This window comes from Phacochoerus africanus, chromosome 2, assembly GCF_016906955.1.
Source record: "Phacochoerus africanus isolate WHEZ1 chromosome 2, ROS_Pafr_v1, whole genome shotgun sequence".
NCBI lineage: Eukaryota > Metazoa > Chordata > Mammalia > Artiodactyla > Suidae > Phacochoerus > Phacochoerus africanus.
The window spans coordinates 225,647,063-225,667,220 of record NC_062545.1 but is presented as its reverse complement, the minus strand read 5'-3'; the positions used below and the strand labels follow the sequence as shown (position 1 = coordinate 225,667,220).

General features: G+C 36.5%; 1 protein-coding gene across 2 annotated transcripts in view; it reads right to left on the bottom strand.

Moving 5' to 3' along the window:
* Positions 1–215: 215 nt before the first annotated feature.
* MAMDC2 (MAM domain containing 2) overlaps positions 216–20,158 on the bottom strand; it is a 163,400-nt gene continuing 143,457 nt past the window's right edge. Inside the window, exons 12-14 of one of the 2 annotated variants that reach the window (XM_047767754.1) lie at positions 6,745–7,004; positions 1,348–1,432; positions 216–1,208 (exon numbers count right to left, since the gene is read on the bottom strand). In XM_047767754.1, coding sequence (XP_047623710.1) covers positions 1,144–1,208; positions 1,348–1,432; positions 6,745–7,004 — 410 coding nt within the window. In that variant the 3' untranslated portion in view covers positions 216–1,143. Of the gene's footprint in view, positions 1,209–1,347; positions 1,433–6,744; positions 7,005–20,158 lie in introns of those variants that run through there. The other variant, XM_047767755.1, reaches the window with a different exon arrangement.

Here is a 20,158-nt window from a genome sequence, read left to right as displayed (position 1 = left end):
GATAAAATTTGGGAGAAAATTGATATTGTTTATATGAAATAAAACACTCCTTAAAAATTATTGCACCCATAATTACTTGAGTTATGTCGCTAATAAAAAGCCTTAAGAAGCATTTAGTTGTAGCAGAGTAGAGATTTAAATTAGGATCGGCAGTTATATAGTGAAGCTATTCTGAAAAGGAAAAATAATGTAGAAAAAAGTTAACTGCTAGTGAAGAGAGTTTCAAATTATATTTTATTAGGTAATATAATCTCATAATAGCTGTTTGGGTATATAAACAAGTTTCTAAACATGAAAATAAAAGGCAGTAGTTTAATAGATCTGCTTGAATTCATATTACTCAAAATGTTTATTTTAAAAAATCAGTAAAATTGTTTAAAACGTACTAAAAATTTTGGGGTGTGTGTACATAAACATTTTCAAGCTTGCATTACAAAACAAAACAAAAACATGATTTCCATCCAAGTGTTCATAGTGACTTTCAAAAGTAGTTTAAAGGGGGAAAAAAGAAGGTAGCATTGCCTTGTAACACAGCATTAATTAATACTGACTTACCCTGGAATATGCATGAAAGATCCTTTCTTATCACATATGATCAAAACATCTAAAATTTAATATTCTATTTCTATGAATAAAACATAGAAAATAAGACTTTATTTTCTTAGGTTGTTACTGTGAAAAACTGCATTCATTCTGCAGATAATACTGACACCTCACATTATTACTTTAAAAATATTTATGATACTTGAACTTCAAAAGGGAACCCACAAGACCTATTCTCTTCGCAATACATTCACTGAATGCAGATTTAAGTGAGCACATTTCATTTTGATTGTGCCCTTTATTTGTGTACTTTAAAATGACTACAATATAGTACATTTGTCTTTTTAACTGGTACCAAAATTAAGATCGTCTAGGCAAAACCAGCAGCCTGTACTTCTAGTAACAGTTGTCGTATGCAAAAAGAAAAAAAAAAAAAAGCCCTGAGTCAGTATTTTTTGCAAAAGTAATGAGAAAGAGTGCTCTGAAGTCATTTTATAATTTACGAAATGGTTAAGACTGTCCAGTACTCATTTGTATTGTTTTCATTTTGAGTGAAGAGAGGTATGGCTTTTATTTAGTTAATCCGATGCAGATCATTCCTTAATACTCAATTTCATTTAAATCTTCAGAATATCCTGATGATTGCTGAGTTATATCTTCCAATTCTGTCAGGAAAGACAAATAGACGATAATAGTTTTCTCTGTGTTTATTTTAGAAAGTACTTAATTTGCATTTTTATGAGTTGAAGCTACTGCAAAATCTCTTTTCAATCAAACTTATATAATTTGGAAAAATATTGTTACCTGAGCAGGGTCCTGCTTGAAATTTAATATCATCAATGGCAATATCACTTCTTATTGATACCCCCCGAATGGCTTCAAAAATTATCTGAAAAATAATGAAGTCTGAATTTAGAAATAGAGTTATCCTGATAAAATAGGGCTGGTCAGGGGCAGATCGAGGCTGTGTGGGTCTGGAAGCTTAGATTGTTCTTTGGGCCCCCTTTCAGGAAAGGACTACAAAATCACAAATTCCCTTTTAGGTACAAAAGGGATTACTTATTTGGAATTTAAAGAAATCCACAACAAGTTACTAGAGCCTTGAAGATTGAAGTTCCTTTCTTCTGAAAGCTCTTTAGGAGATTTTCCAGAAGTGCCCACCTAGAAATGCCTCTTAGTGGTGACCTGGTATCCCTCCCCACCTAGAATATTCTATTTCCAGCACTCACGGGGCCCATGGAAGTGAAGGACCCAGAAGCTTAAGCTTCCTTAGGCTCTCCATAAATCTACCGTTGATGTTGGTACAGGTGGAAGAATTTAATATGATGGATGAGACTCAAATATGAACAGCAACATGTAATAATTAAATTTGCCATGATGACAATGGTTCACTCATCTTGTAAAATACCATAACATACAAGACACAGCCCAAGAAGAAGAGGAAACAGTTTCATGACTTCAGATACTAGAAGAAAATAACTGATTAAATATTCAGGTTCTGGGGGAAATGGATTATATTACCAGCTTTAAGGCTGCTCTAATAATGGTTAATAAACCACAGAATACTCCAGGGAGGCTTGTGGGTAATGAAAATTGTCTAGAAGACACATTTGCTCTACTCATTTTATGAGCAAATTACTCCCCATTGGACTAGTTTATGATTTAAATTAAATCAAATACTGTAAAGTGGATAATTAATAAGCATATGAAACTATCTTGAAATTAATGACTCAAAGAAGCTTTAAGGACAGAAATGTGGCAAAATAACATTACTTGAAATTCTAAAGATATAACCCTAAACAGAATCCAAATTAGTGGCAAGAAGAGGAAAAAAATGTCCTGACAATCCAGATAGGAGGATATGAATGTGGTTAATGTTTGGTTTTCTAGACAACAGTAAAGTCTGTTTTATGACCTCCAACTCTGCAATAGAAGTATAACAGAAAAAAATAACTTGATGGAATTATATTCTGAATAGTCTGTGGTTGGGCAAACATTTCATTTCATACAACCCCCTCTTTTGAATTTCCTCAATATATGAGTGATAACCATTTTAAAACTCCTTTGTATTATTCCCCTATTTGTATTTGTAGAAATTCTATTAAATAATTGTGATTATTTTAGAGTTAGATAAAATATAAATTTTTTCCTTTTAGTTTAAGTGTACTAATTTTTTAAATGGCCACTAAGTCATTAGGACCTAAGTACTTACTGTTTGGACCCAACTACTTAGTAAATGGAACATTAGATATCTTTTGATCTAGGGGCAGAAGCAAAAAAGTAATGAGATTAAGGGCACCATGAACAAGAAAATCTGAAGACCTGGTCTTAGCTGAGTACCCAGCACATAATAATTCCTAGTAAATGTTAGGCAGTATAAATGAACAATATGAATGATATAAATATTTCAATGGTATCAAAATATAAGAAATCAGTGAGGAAAACACCTGAGAGCAAAGGAGGATAGGTAAGCAAAAAATCCAAAGGAAATAAAATCATTGCTTTCTAAGGGCCGCACCTGCAGCATATAGAAGTTCCCAGGCCAGGGGTCAAATCAGAGCTGCAGCTGCCGGTCTATGCCACAGCTGCAGCAATGTGAGATCTGAGCCATGTCTGCGACCTACACCTCAGCTCATAGCAATGCCGGATCCTTAACCCACTGAGCAAGGCCAGGGATCAAACCTGTGTCTTCATGGATACTAGTCAGGTTCATTATGGCTACACTGCAACAGGAACTCCCTAAAATCATTTTGTGTTTTTGATCAGTGGCTAGCCAGGTTCTATTCAGCTCTTTAATAAATTTCTCAGGAAGCCACATGACTAATATTTTGCCCTTTGTTGCATTTTTGTCTACAAAGATAACTTGATGACTGGAATGTTATCTGCAGGCCACTTACCTATTTTCTCTGTAGGATAAATCTCAAATGGCAGAAACACTACAGCATTCTAAAAATTGCCTATGTCTGCCCATTTCCACTGACAAAGTCCACATTTACTTCTCTAGTTCTGCACTTTTCCCTGATCTCCAGTCCCACGGCCTACTGCGTACTTGACATACCCACTTGGATGTCTAGTAGACATCAAATACTTTGCATGTCAAAACCAAAACAAAACCAACTATTAATTTCCCTCCTGCACTCCCTCCCTCACTCCTCTAGATCTGCTCCTCCTAAGGTCTTCCTCATCTCAATAAGGAGCAATTCCATTCTAGCAGTTGCTCAGGCCAAAGCTTTGGAGTCATCTTGACTTCTCTCTTTCTCTCAAACCTCATTTTCCACATGACGTCCTGTGGGCTTCTAATGACCTCTTCCTTCTGCCACATAGCCCAAGCCACTGCTTCTCTTGCCAGGTCTACAGCAGTAGCCCCCAAAGACTCCTTGACTACCCTGACCCTCACCTCCTAGTCTGCTGTCCATGCAATAGCTAGAGAGATAGTTTTAAATTATAAATCATGTCATATTACCTTAAAGCTATTTGATGGGGTCTCCGTGCTTTTGGAATAAATGATAAACTCTACCATGTCACCAAGGCCTTTCATGAATAGTCCCTGATACTTCTTTAACTTCATTTCCTGATCAGCTTGACTTATTCTTTTTCATAGCATTTACTATCACCAGATGTTACAATATATATTTTTCTCTCATATTTTTTACCTCTCCCCCACTAGAATGTAAATTCCAGAAGAGCAGGAACTTTATGCTATGTTCATTTCCATATCCTTAGCACTTAAAATAGCAAGTAGTCAATACATATTTATTAAAAGGTGACATTTTGGCCTCATACTGCAGGAGCTTGGTCTGGCTTCCTGGTATAGCTATTGAGAACAGCAGGTCTGCCATGGTGATAAATTAGAGACCAGAGAGATTTGGGAGAGAACATGTTTTTTAGAAACAATATCTTTTTATATCGCAGTACCTTAATGTTTATAAAATCCTTGCACAAACACAATCTCATTTGACCCTCACCCTAGTTTTGGTGATGTTAGCATGGCAGGCACTATTACCCTATTTTGAAAGTCTGAGAGAGGATAAGAGTTCTCTAAGATAAGCCAGGGTTTGTGACACCCAGGGCAATGATTATGTTTTGGAACTTCCATGGTGGTAGAGAGTATAACCAGGAGCTTACAGATAGAAACCTTGGAACCAGTCAGATCTGGGATTGAACTGTCACTCTGCCACTTACCAGCTGGACATTTAGTTTCCCCCAATCTTTAAAGAGGAGCTGTAAGATCAACTGCAAGGACTTATGTGCAACTCTTAGCACAGGAAGTACCCAGCACACAGAAGATGGTCATTTGCATGGGGGCTTCTCTGTGTTTTATTTGACACTAGGATGTTTTGGAGAAACTAGTTCATCCTGATCTTCAGATAGTCATTTAGGATGCCTGAGGGAATCATAAAATCCAGAAAAATCTTCCTCATAGCAGATTCAGATCTGTTCCATTCTAAGCCAAAGGGAATGGTCTGGAATCTTCTTTCTGGATTGTGAGCTAAAAAGTTTCTCAGGTCATTTCTCACCCTTTGAACTTGAACACCCCAAGATGCCATCAAATTCAAATAACCAGCCACTCAGCAAGTTTAATAGATTCAAGGACTTGTATCGGCCCTGTGGGCTTATAGGCAAAGTCTCCTGTTCCCCAGAATTCAAACCCTAGAGCTTTTGTGCATCAGTATTATTTGGGGTTTTTAAAAAAATGCTAATGCTCGGGTCCACCCAAGAAACTCAGATTCATTTAGCCTATGGCAGATTCTCCATCTTTAGGGCACACTGGAATCACCAGGAGAACTTGTTAAAGCACAGATTGCAGTACTCCAAACCCCAGATTTTCTGGTTCAGTAGCTCTGAGGTGGGGCCTGAGAATGCATTTTGGGTGCATCTCATTTTAGGTGAATTTGCATTCCAGATGTTGCTGCTGGTCTCAGGACCACATTTTGAGAACATCTGAATTGGGTAGGATCATGAGTGCCCTGATAGCCTAAAAAAGTTAATCCATTCTCTCTGAATGATGATCAATGATATCAGTAAGTTCCTGAGCAATCCATTTTCCTTCTGTAAACAGATATTAAATCACTATAAAAATCACTTCTGGGGCTTTCTGCTTTTCTTACTAAATTTCTAAATAGTTTTATCTATGCTGTGCTGATGGACTGGCCCTGAATAATGGCACACTTTCCATCTGTCATTTGCTGTTAGCAACCCTGGATGATACTGCAACCTGGCCACCTGGGCTTCTGCAGTTCCTTCCCATTTATTTCTGTAGTAAATTATTTTTGGTTGAGGGGTGGTATAAAATAATGTCCTTATTTTAGGTGCCTCTACCCAGGAAGATAGGGGCTACAATCAAGCAGCTAGTGGTTAAAACTGAAGGGTGTTGGTCCCGAAGGTTTATCAGTCAGAAGCAAGGATGAGGAGGAAGCAGGGCTTTTAGTTGAAGGTCACACCTGGAAATTCTAAACAGCAATTTCAAGAATAGTCAGGGGTCTAAGTTTTTCTCCCCAAAGCTTTCTGGAGCTTTGGCTCATGGCAGGCAAGTGAAGTCAGTGGCTGTCAGGAGACTGCTGCTGATTTCTAGACTAAACTGGCTGCTCAATCTCACCCACAGATTTGAAAAGGCTCTTTCTTATTGCTGCCCAGACTTCCTTGTAATTGGGATCCTGTAGGATGGAGGTCTTTTATAGTGCATGATAAGACCCAAGGGAAGACTCAGGACTTAGGATCAAGACTCAGTTTCTTCTACATCCGTGAAGACAGAGGCTTAAACATTTTACCCTGGACCGTATACTCTGTCAAATAGAGGCTTACAACAGAAGCCCTGGCATGTGGGTAATGATGAGTGAAAGATGCAGGTGCAACAACAAATTAGGTAATACTATGTTTCAAAGACAGACTGTTTTGGAGATTTGCAGGATACTAGAATATACTTGACACTCCTAATGTACCAAAATAAAAATAGATAGACTTTCATCACTGAGTTGCAATAATCACTTTATGCATAGATACCCAAAGCCTTCTCTTTCTGCCTAAGTTCCCATTCACTGCTTAGGTTCAATCAATATAGAGTAATTATGTTTACTCTTAAACAAGTACTGCTTTATCTATGACCCTGAAAAAGAAGGAAACATTCTTGATGGTAGCAAGAAATAGAGCAACAGAAACGTATAGGAACATTTTCTATCACTTGACTTATCTCTTTTGGGTTACCTGGTGTTGTCTCTCACAGCTGTATTCAATCAGCGCTCTTAGCCAGGAAATGCTCTGTTCACCTCTTCTCCTCCACAAGAGGGGCTCTTCAGTGTCCCCTTCCTTTTTCAAATAAACATTCAGGAGGCCAGTCCCTGCTCCATACATATGGTAGAAAAAGGTCAAGCAGTGTCTTCCAGCGACGCCTCGCAGAGGCCTGGACAGGAGTTGTGCTTTTTGTCCATACACCATGTGGGAGGCCTCGATGTACATGTAGTAGCCTTAAGAGCAATGCAACATCAGGTCTTGTTAAAAAGGACACTAACTTATATTCTCCTCTTTTGTACACACACACACACACACACACACACACTTTTTTAGATTATTTTCCACTAAAGGTTATTATAAGATATTAAATAACTGTTCCCTGTGTTATACAGTAAAATCCTTGTTGCTTGTATATTATGTATAGAGGTTTGTATCTCTTAATCCCATACTCCTTTTTGATTCCTTCCCTCTTCTCTCTCTTTTGAGTAGTGTTCCTGGAAACAAGTTAGAGTAAATGGATGACTTAACTACACTACTGATAAAGGATTTTATAATTGTGGAAAATATGTATAATCCAAGGAGAATAAAGATGCTATAAAACTTAGACCATCAAAATAAGTTTTTTTCATTTAATAATTTATAATTAAGTTTAACATACAGGAGGTAATTAATATTCTAGTGTGGTGCCACTGAGGTAGTAACTAACATCAGAATTTATCCTACTAATTCATGATAATATACTATGCTTCCAGACACTGGTTTAGGGAAGCAGTCAGGTAGATCTGGGTTCAAGTCTTGGCTCTAACATTTGTTGTCTGTGTGATCTTATTCTAATGAATTATCCTCTCTGAACCTATCTTCAACTTAAAAATAACAAGTTAATAGTACCTGTGCTATGGAGTTATGAAAATTAAATAATGTATTTGACATATGCCCACATGTAATGCATATTCAAATGTGAGTTTTGTGCCCTGCCCTTTCTCCTGAGATTTTCTGTCACACTTCTTGAAAATATACAACATTTTATATAATTATATATCTTACACTATATACTATGTATCATATACTATATGTTAATTATATAACACTTTACATTTTTATATGCCTTTCCTAATTTTAGTTTGTTTTTTAATTTGTTGGTCGCAGGCAGAAGTAGGATTAGTCCACAAGTAAATAAGGCAGTAGCATGCTGGAACCAGTTTCCACTGGTTCCCAAGAGCCAACTGTGTGACTTCTGTTGGTGGGTCCAAATGACTTCACCTGGGTTGTTTCAAATGGAGCATGATGGAAGTATTTACACCACAGAAATGGGACACAGCTACAAACCAAAAATTACAGCTGGTTGGTGTTAAATATTTCCCATGAAGCCACTGAAACAGGCTATATATTAAACAGTAATTTCTAGAATAATACACTCATAATATAATACTGTGTACCTGCAGCTTATTTTTAAAAAAGCTCTGGACTCTACATAAGAAGTTCTTAACCCTTGATCACTTGATGAAAAGTTTATGTCTCTTCCACCTGAACAAATTTTTGTAGCTATTTTATTGTCTTCTTTGCCAACACTGACTTTTTATACATAGATATAAAATGACTTTTACATAGTGTTATCTCTCAATTATTTCATACAGAAATTAATGGCCACATTGAGGGAAAAAAGACATCACAAATCATGCAAATGAAGTGGCTTCTAGAACATCCTTATAACTTGAATCTTATTTAGTGAGATCTAATCATTTCCTAAAATGTAGTGCTTGAGATGCCCCAACCAGAAGTGATCAGAAGCTCCATCTACATTCCTTCAAGGCATTCCTCATTTTCCTTTCCCTCATTTCCACAAGGACCTGAGAACCCTACATGCTATTAAAAGGGTGGGAGAAGGAGTCCTGCCCAAATTGTTCTCATCAAATCTTGTGCACTGTGCAAACCCTTGCTCCAGTGCTTTACTCAGGAAAGTTATCACCCTGAAAAACTGTGAGATTGGAGTCATGGGATGTGGGTATCACCAACCAGTGACCCCCACAATCTGCTATAAAAATATTAGGAAAACACTGTCAATGTTTCTGGAGTCTCACCATGACATTCTAATGACTAAAACCAATGGTCAATTTCCAGTCCTTGTCATTCTTGTCCCATCAGCAGCAGTTGACACAGATCATTCCTGTTTCCTAGAAGGACTTTTTTTTATCTTGATTTGTAGGACCTCTCCTGGTTTTTCTCCCACCTCACTCATCACTCCTTTGCTAGTTAACTTTTTCTTCTCTGCCTGCTTGACCTTGGAGGGCTCTGAGGCCCGGTTCTTGAACTTCTCTATTCTCACTCACTGCTTTGGTGATCTCATGGCTTGTTTCATGGCTTTAAATGCTATTTGTGTTGTCATATCTCAAATTTAAATCTATAACCTGTTTGCCAAAATCCAGACTTGTTTGTGGAAAGTGCTGAATAGACATTTCGGCTTATTGTCAAATAGATGCCTCAACCTCAACATGGTCAAAACTAAACTCCTAATGGTCTTATCATCAAGACCACCTCCCTCTTTCTGGTTAGCCTGGGAGTCGTGTGCCACTCTTCACCTCCTCTAATTCTTCACATCCAGATGGTCAGAAATTCCTGTTGGGGGATTTCCCGTTGTGTCGCAGTCGTTCACAAATCCGACTAGGAACCATGAGGTTGCGGGTTCGATCCCTGCCCTTGCTCAGTGGGTTAAGGATCTGGTGTTGCCGTGAGCTGTGGTGTTGGTCACAGACGCGGCTCGGATCCCGTGTTGCTGTGACTCTGGCATAGGCCGGTGGCTACAGCTCCAATTAGACCCCTAGCCTGGGAACTTCCATATGCTGTGGGAGTGGCCCTAGAAAAAGCAAAAAAAAAAAAACAAAAAAGAAAAAAAAAGAAATTCCTGCTGGTTCTACCTTCAAAATATGTCCAGAATCTAGTCATTTCTCTCCTCACCACCTCCACTGCCACCCCCTGGTCTCAGCCAGTATCATTTCTCACTTGCATTAATATAACACCTTCCAACTACATTGCCTGCTCTATTTGTGTTGTCTGCAATCTAATCTTGATGTAGTATTTATAGTGAACCTTCCAAAACGAAAGCTAAATCTTACCATTCCTCTGTTCAAAACCTTCCACTGGCTTAACATTTCACTCAGAGTAAGAGCTGAGTGCCTGATGATATTTAGGGTTCTATACAACCTCTCTGATTCCTGCTTTCTCTTCACTAACTCTAGGTTGCATGGCACACTGACTTTTATGCTGTTCCTGGAATATAGTAGGAATGCTACTACCTCAGGGCCTTTGCATGTGCCAAACTCTGCCTAGAATGGCTTTTCCTCCATATAATCTCATGTCTTACTCTCTCACCTCTAGGTTTTCACTCAGATATTACCTTTCCTATTATGCCTATTCTGATTACACTGTTTCAAATAGCTATACTGCTCATCTGGCACTCCTCATTCTCTATACTCTAAGTTTATTATTCTCCATACCACTTAATTGCCTCAACATACTATGTAATTTTCTTATTTTTTGTTTCCTTCTTGTAGAACACACAAAGGCAGAGATATTTCCTTGTTTACTTCACTGTTATGCCCCCAGGTCCTAGACAGTGTCTGGAACATAGCAAATGCTCAAAAAAATATTTGTTGAATGCACAGAAGAATGAATTTTCTTCCAAAGCTCTAAGCAACAAACCAGTTTGACCATTTTTAGAGCACATGACTCTACCAAGGTCACTCCATTTGTGTGAGGACATTAGCAATGAAATATGTACTTGACTAAGCTGCTTCAAGGCAAAGCTGGAACAAATCCAAGTTTTGATAAAATTAAAGTTATATATCAAAGGAAATGTTCTCAAACTAGTTCCACACTATCCAATGTATTGTTTTTAACCAAATGCACATTCTTTAACTTCATTATCTTCATTCTTCCACCAGCAAGAAAATTGCTACACAAGAAGCACTAAGATTTTATTGTTCTTTTTTTAAAAAAAAACATTTTCTAACTTAAGCTAAGCTGGATATAAACAAATACACATACAAAAAATCCCAATAGAAGGATGTATTTAATTCCACAGAAAATAAGAGCAAGGAATAAAATGACCATTGTTTATCGTCTACTATGCACAAAGGTGTCCCATACTCTCTTATACCTAATCTAGTGACACAGTGAACTGAAACCCTACCTTAATGCATATTTAAACTGAAAAATATTTCATCCCCAAATAATTTTTAAACACATAAGAAAAAAGTAAAAAAAAAATAACTTTGGTACCTGTTTTGGATTCTCAAGCAGCCCACTTGAATCCCAAGTAAAAGACCTTAACTAAAGATGAAACACTCAGCTGCAGGGAAGAGGGAGACAGGCTCCTCAGAAAGATGCTGTCACTGGAAACTGCAAAGTAGAGACAGCCATGGGCCTGAAACATGAAGTCTTTTCAGAATGGAAAGGAAGCAATGGATCCAACATAAGTGAGAGATGACCCAAAAAGTATCTACCATCTAGTGATGATAGTGTGCATCTCAGTGATAACAACATAAGTCCTGGCAAGAATAGTCTGAGGTCCTGGAAAACGAGTGAACCTTTAGTCACCTCCAGGATTATCCAACTAAATTTTTTCTTTTGTGGGTATAATGCACTAATCATTTAGCTTCAAATGGGTGAAGCATTACTCTGGTAATGCTTTCAGCTCCTGTGTCTCTGAGTCTGGGTATCAGGCTGAAGCCATTACCTGATGGCTTCAGAGCTCTTTGTGTTTAGTGCCATGAAATATGCAAGGAATGCTCCTAAGCTGTTTGACATGTATAATTGTGCTGCTTTTGGAATAGAGGGGTAACATCCAGGGGACTGTTTCCCTTTCTGGGCCATGGGCGCCCGTCTACTTTTCTTACTTTTCTTTTCCTTCCTTTCCTTTTTTTTTCTTTTGGTGGGGTGGGGGGTCATGACTGCAGCCATGAGGAAGTTTCCAGACCAGGGATCAAACCCATGTGACAGTGGTGACAATGCTAGATCCTTAACCTGTTAGGCCACCAGAAAACTTCCCCAGTCTACTTTTCTTGAATAATGTTGACCTTTCCAAAAATCCTTCAGGGTACAGTGTCTATTTTTTTTTAAGCACATACATGTATTCCATAAGAAAATACTGATTTTGACTAATCTAGATCAACATCTATACCTAAAAATAATTAAAACGTATATTTTTCAACTGATCAGAATTGGTACCTCTGATGCCTAGACCAATTATGCCTCTTGATTCCAAATATGTTTTTCTTTTTGACTTGCTCGTGACATTTCCTTTCCCGAGAAAAGATCAGAGTTACATGGACAGCCAGTCAGCCTCACATGCGTTTGGAAAGCAGAGAAAAGCCCTGTGTGTTGACAAGATTTGCCACATTCCAACTCCAAATGCTGTCTGTCTCAGCAAACAAAAGCTCTGGATGGGAGCCAGGAGCCCCGGCGTTGAAACCCCAGACTGGCTCACATGTTCCTGCACATGAAGGCTTCCCGTCTATGGAAGGGATTATTAACTGGGAAAAACAAATCACTTTCTCTCTGTGGATCAATGTTTAACATTCAAGACGAGGGTACACCAATGGGTGTACTGAGAGATCAGGGTCCCATCTGTTCTTTGCTCAGCAACTGTGATGTGTTGAGACACACACCATATTTCTAATTTGGAGCAGTGAAGCAGCTGTTCCTCCAGTCTCAAGGCCTCTCTCACCAGGGCCAGAAAGGAGCATGAGGCCGTGTAGAATGAACAGCTAGCTGCTTTGTTAAGCTGGAAGGGGATACCTAACAATCAGGGAAAAAAGATATCAAAACTTTGGGAGGAACAACTGCTAAATACGTCTATCTAAAATTGTTCTTTACTATACTTTTTAAGTGATTTTTAAAGCTTGTCATAAATGAGGAATTATTTGTATTAGAGAGAGTTTCAATTTGGGAAAATGAAAAAAAAATTCTGGAGATGGATGGTGGTGATGGTTATACAGAAATGTGAATGTATTTAACGCCACCGAACTATATATGTGAAAATGACTAAAATGGTTAATTTTATGTTATGCATATTTTATCACTATTTTTAAAAATTTGTCAGGAAGCCTTCTCTGTGTAAGCAGAGTCTTAAAATAACTTGTGTGATTAGACAAGTTATGAAGGAGAATGGAGATTTTAGTATCTGGAGCTAACTCCCTCTATAGTTACAGACTAATGGGGAGCATTGTTACATGTCTGGATATCAGTTAGACCAAAATTTTTAAAACACAAAGATTTGAAAGAGATGGCTATTAAACTTCAGCTATATAACTAACACATTAAATATTTTCTTTCATCTGACAGTACAATTTGATAAATAAATGTCATTATTTGGTATTTTAATGTATCATTGATATTTCCACCACAAAAGAAGGGAATGTTCTTAGAGGCAATAAGACTGCTACCTTTATTAAGTAGCACGTTGGAAGAGAATTTAATTGCCAGAAGACAGAAGATGTACTGAAACACTAAATGGTACCACAGAAGAAAGTGATGGTGTGTTTTCTTTGGAATTTGTTAAGAGAATGATGAATAGCTACTTCTATAGGGTGTAGTTGTGGGGAGGAGAGAGGGAGGACTGGATGACTTTTAATCTTTTCACTAGTGGACTCAGTGAGCTAGGAAATGTTGCATTTGAAGACGTTTTCTCACTAAACTTGATAGGTATCTATTTATTTATTTAGTCAACTATCTTTTGGTTACAAAATTCCAGTAAACTCCAGGGCAATGAAAACAATTGTTGAAAAAGAATTCTGACAGCATGGCATATAAATGCTAATAAAATTGCAATAGCCAATAAAACCCTTGGAACTTCATTAGGATATTATTACCTTGTACAGAAATAGCATCTGTGCCAGGGAACTTCTTCATTCTGCCAGGAGAGAACCACAAGTAGATGGTGACAAGAAATGGATAGACAAATCCAGTGGAGTCCATCCAGCTCAGTGCAAGTCAAGATCTGTTCCAAGTGCTTTGTTATTTTATTAAATAGGGAGTCAAATGGTAAAGCTGGAAAGTTGGTTTTTTTTTTTGGGGGGGGGGTCTTCACTGTTCTAGTAGAATGACTTGTTTTATTACAGGAAAGACTTAAACTTTGGCAATGTTCCCAAACTTAAGTCATGCAAATACCACCATCATTTTATACACATATACATGTATACATATATAACAATATATATGTGTGTGTTTATGTGTTTATATATATATAATATATTTATACATCTATAAGACCTGCACTATTTTCTTAATATTTTTCTTTAAATAAATTTCATTTTTGTTACCTAAATCCATTTATTCAAATAGGAAACTGCATATTAGCATTAAAACAGAAAACAACGTATAAATCTGTGAAATAATGGTTTTGCTGAACTTATTATATCTTTTTCTTATACATGAATATTACTATTGAATTTTTAAAAATTCATCCACTTACCCATTGAATTACACAGTGGTAGTTTAGAAACACTGATTTAAGGTCTACCAAACTTTTTAGTTTCTACTAAGTCATTTTAGTTGCAGTTATAGGCCATGATTTTCTATTTATAAAAACATAAAGGACACAAAACAGTGAATCCAAAAAAGTATCCCTGAGATGAACATCAGGTTTTGTAAATGAGTCACAAATTATAAAATTAGTAATACCATTCATTTTAGTGATGCATCTATAGCATCAAGGCTTTTAGATATATCCTCTCAGTTCATCATCACAGCAACCCTAAGAGATTAGCAGGGCATCACATCTCCTGTTATATTTATTTTATACTTGAGGAAACTGGAGGCTCTGAGAAGTTATGTGACCATTTCCCAGGTTACTCAGGCAGCAAATGGCAGAGTCGGCTCACTGTGTACCCATTGGTCTTTCCACTAGACCACATAAACTATGCTATACCTGAGAAATAGAAACTGCATTGGAAAAACCACAGCTCCTTTGGAATTGCTATGTATGATGATGTACTGATTCTGATATACACAAAATAAACTGTCATATCTATATGGTAGCCTTTCTGCACTTCTCTTTTTATTTAATGAGCCTTTATTTATTGTCTATCTAATGCAGTTTGTCCAGAGAGCAAGATCAAGATGGCGAAGGAGTAAGATGGTGCACTCACTTTCTCCCACAAACACTTCAAAAGAACACATCTGCACATAGAACGATTCACACAGAACATTTACTGAACACTGGCAGAAAAACCTGATGCAGTTATTGGTAAAAACAGCTTGGTATGGCTCTCCTTTTTCTATTTTCTGCTTGTGTATGTTTTTCCAAGAGTAAATTGACAGGTTTTAAGGATGGGAGGTGAAAAGGTGTCATTCAGTATAGAAGTACAAGCATCCTCCGAAAGTCCCAGAATGCATGGCGTTCAAAAAAAGATTCCCCTGTTACCAACATCAAACAAATACCTTCCAGTCATCAAAGAGAAAGTTATTGTTGCTGGCCCAGCGTTTGAGCCTATCACTTTACTCAAGCATAGGATAAGAAATTCTGCCACTTTTATAACCTGCCATTTTTATGTCATTATTTTACTGCATGTATTTGAAAAAGATATTTATTTTTGATGTCTCTGTTAGGACTAAATGCAAAAATAGCAATAAATCATTAATGCAGGCAATAGAAGATTCTTTTTGGATGTAATTTCGTTATTGTTTAACTTGTACATCTCATCACAGACAAGTTTGTTATTGCTACCCCAGGATCCAAGAAGATAATAATTAAAACTATCTTGAATGAGTTTCAGTGTTTTAATATTTTAAATGTTCATGTTGTCTTAATTGATCTGTAAGATCTTATCTACCCCCATAATCCTATAAATCTATGAACTATTATTAATTTATGCCAACTAAAATTTTCTTATAACTTCAGACTATATCCCTTGTAGAAGAGAAGTCTAGTGACATTCATGTAAGCAACAGAACATTTACCATGTAAGTCACTTTTTTTAAAAAAAGGTGAGGTAATTGTTAAGTGGTTTTCATGATAATTAAATTTAAAAGATATTTACAGTACTTTCTTTCTATAATAGTTGTCCCCAAGGTTTATTACTCAAGATAGAGAGTTATAAAGGTAAAGAAGTGGAGTAGTCTCTCAGACAGTTCATAGCCAAAGGCAGTATAAATGTAAGTTTTAATATTCTCCTCCTACTGCTCCTTGCCAAAGAACAGAACACCATGCAACAATATAATATCAGATATAGCAAGACCTTGAGTAGAGCAGCCAGGAAATATTAACAAAAAATACAGTTGAAAAAGTCCAGAGACACACAGAGCTCATTCAAAACCATTATGATTGGTTGGGTTTGTAGTGCAGGAGGAAAGAGCAAATGCCTTTAAATTTTGAGAATAACAATTATGTTCTTAAATACATGATGCTAAAAAATGAAATCAGATATCCCCTTGTGGCTAGGTTTAGTAACATGTAGCAGATCTACACCCCTTCTGAGAAAAATTATTTTAAAAATAGATCAAAAAAATTTTTAAGAAAATATCTGTTTTGAAGCTGTCAGAAAACTTCCCAAGCAACAGAAACTTGAAGGGCCAAGATCTCAGAGACAGGGTCGGGTCAATGATGTGAGTTCAACATTCTTCAAGATGCTTTCTCCCTTGTGGCATTTGCCTATTCAGTTTAGAAGTTAAGCAGAGAGCAGCTAAGAGGTGAGAAATGAATAGTTCTTATTGTGTTGGGATGACAATAACGAGTTCAGGGCTGCCAAAGCATCCAGGGCTGGAGGAACAAGTTTGTGATAAATGAGAGGCACAAAAAAGTGAGCAATCTTCCCTTGAAGCATGGGCCAAATTCTTTTCTATCCTTTTTTTTTAAATTGAGGTATGACTATCATAAAATGGTATATTAGTTTCATATGTACAACATAATGATTCAATATTTATATATATTGCAAAATACATAACAAGTCTAGTTAACATCTATCACTACACACAGTTACAAATTGAGTGTTTGTGTTTGTGTGTGTGTGTGAGAGAGAGATGAAGACTTTTAAAATCTATTCTCAACAACTTCAAATGTGTAATACGGTGTTACAAAGTAGAGTCATCATCCTGTACATTACATACCCATGACTTTATTTGATAGTTGGATGTTTGTACCTGTTGACCCCTTCACCCATTTCATGCACCCACTCTCCATACCCCACCTCTGGCAATCATCAATCTGTCTCTGAATCTATGAACTTAGTGTTTTGTTTTGTTTTGAGATTTCACCTATAAGTAAGAGCATATGGTATTTATCTTTCTCTGTCTGCCTTTTTTTCACTTAGCATAATGCCCTCAAGGTCCACCCATGTTGTTGCAAATGGTATTTGAATAGTACTTCACATATATATCACGTTTTCTTTATCAATTCATCTATTGATGAAGGGCCTCTAATAAAACCACAGGGTATATTGGAGAATATACTCTCAGTGTAGGGGAGAACCAGGGGTAGAGCTAGCAAAACAGAATTGCAACACCACCTCAAGTTAGACCAGTTCTAACTGGACTGAGGTGACTTGCTCTACTCTAGTTGTCTATCTGAGAATAGTTGAATCCTCTCTATAAAAAAATGACATCATCCAAAGATTCTACAATAGTTCACCCACAACCTCCAGCATTTCCATTAAAAAAAATTTCAAGGAACAGAATCAAATGAGGGAAAAACAGATAATAAAAACAGAAACAAAAGTGACCCCAATATGATGTTATCACACATCATAAAATAAAATAACTATGGATATGAATTTAATAATATGACTATAATAATATGTTTGTAAAATAGATAATAAGACGGCAAATTTCAGCAAAGAACTTGAAGCTATTAAAAAAAATAGCAGGGAGGGATGCGGAACTTTTAGAGTGGCAGAGTAAGTACCTCTGAAAATCTGTTCTTCCTTTAAGCAATAAGAACATTGGCCAAAAAAATTGTCAAGTTTTTCAGAACTCTGAAAATTGACTAAAGACATACAACAATACAAGAGTGTTTAATTCAAGAAAAATTACTAAATTTTGCTAAGAATGGAAGCTTTTAATTTGCTTTAATACTATCATCATCTATCCTTTACTGAACTTGAAAATCAAGAGTTTTACAACAAAGGTATCTGTGAAAATCAACAGCCTACAGGCACAGCAAGAGGCAGAACAGGTTGGGAGTTCCCCAAACTCCATTCCCAGAGAACTGTTATTATTTGACCTATTTGGCAGTTCAGGCCTTGTCTTTTTTTAACTTGATGAGGTAAAACTTACTCTATATGAAGAGCCTTATCTCAGGGCATTTGTCAAAAGCAATCAGTTAAATAATTGTTTAGTGATATGCACATTCCCAGGAGAGAAGTGAGAAGGTCATAATCTATCACCTCTGACTGACTTTGAGACTCTGCACAAGAAAGAAGTGAAGGCTAGCAGAGGTGTAAATCATTTACTTGAGCACTGAAAATATACCCCAATACAAACACAGAGCACGTTTGGAAGGACTGGAAGATTTAGTGGTTCAAATCATTTAAGAAAAATCTCTGCTCAATCCTTAGTTGATGATTAAGATATTATATTCTTTAGTGGCCACACACAACAAAGAATAAGTATTCTATGTACTTAGTTCAGGAAAGTCACTAAACAAATGAAGAGCAACAACAATAACAAAAACAAAATGCTCACAGGAGGGGAATACTGTAGTATTTAAAGTAACTAGTTTTCAACAAAAATTATGAGACATGCAAAGAAACAGGAATCTATGGCCCCATACACAGGATAAAAAGCAATCAATATAAACTGTCCCTAACAAAGTTTGGACATTGAACTTATTAGACAAGGCTTGAAGTCAACTATTATTAAATGAGAGCATGAGAGTGATGTCTCACCAAATACAGAGTAATATGAAAAGGAGAATCTGTAGAAAACAAAATAGAAATTATGGATATGAAAAGAACAATAACTGAAATGGAAAAATTACAAGAGAGGCTCAGCAACAGACTGGAACTAAGAGATGAAAGAATCAGTAGAGATGAAAGAATCAGTAAACTTGAAGACAGCTCAACTGAGATTATCCCATCTGAGGAACAAAGGAAAAAGAATGAAAAAACAATGAAGAGCTGCAGAGGTTGGTGGGACACCATCAAATGTATTAACATATATACAGTGGGAGTTCCAGTAGGGAGGAGAGAGAGGAAGAGCCCAAAAGAACACTTAAAAAATTAATGGCCAAAAATATTTCATATTTGATGAAAAATATTAATATACACAACCAAGAAGGTCAAATAAATACTGAATACATCACTAGTTACTAAAGGGAATCCTTCAACCTGAAATGAAAGGACACTAGATAGAAACTCAATCCAAATGAAGAAATAAAGAGCACTGGCAAAGGTAACTATATAAGTAAATACAAAAGATGGAATAAATGTATTTTTTGTTTCCTTTTTTTTCTATCTAATTTGAAAGACAATTGCAGGAGTTCCCATTGTGGCTCAGCAGTAAGGAACCCGACTATTATTCATGAGGATGCAATTTCAATCCCTGATCTTGCTCAGTGGGTTAAGTATCTGGCATTGCCAGGAGCTGTGGTGCAGGTCATAGACAGAGCCTGAATCCCGTGTTTCTGTGGCTGTGGCAGAGGCTGGCAGCTGCAGCTCCAATTCAACCCCTAGCCTGGAAACTCCATGTGCTATACGTGAGGCCCTAGAAACAAACAAACAAAATGTCTGCGGGCTTATAGCATATGAAGATATTATGTAGAATAGTATAGTATATAGTACATGAAGATATAAAAATAATAGTACAAAGGATAGAGGAGGTTTTGTACATCATGAAATTAAGTTAATATTAAATATAAACCACATTGCTTTAAGATGTTAATGTTAATTTTTAGGACAACTACTAAGAAAATAATTTTTAAATATATAGAAAAATAAACAAGGGATTAAAATAGTATTTTAAAAAATATCTATTAAACCCCAAAGAAGACAGTAATAGAGGAATAAAGGTAGAAAAAAAGATGTACCTTAGATACAAAAAACAGAGAACTAGCAAATGTAAATTCTGCCTTATTAGCAACAACATTAAATGTAAACAAACTAAACACTCTAATCAAAAAGTAGAGATTGGTAAAATGGATTTTAAAAGACTCAAATATAAGCCATTTCCAAGAGATGCACATTACACTCAAAGATACAATCATAATGGGAAACTAACACACCTCTCAGCTGAACAGAAAACAAATCAGTAAAATATAGAAAGTAGGAACATGATTATAAGCTTGATTCAATCAACACATATAGACCACTTCATAAACAACAAAACATACATTAAGTTCTAATACACAAGGTACATTTACCTAAATTGACTATATGTTGGATAACAAAGCATCTCAGCA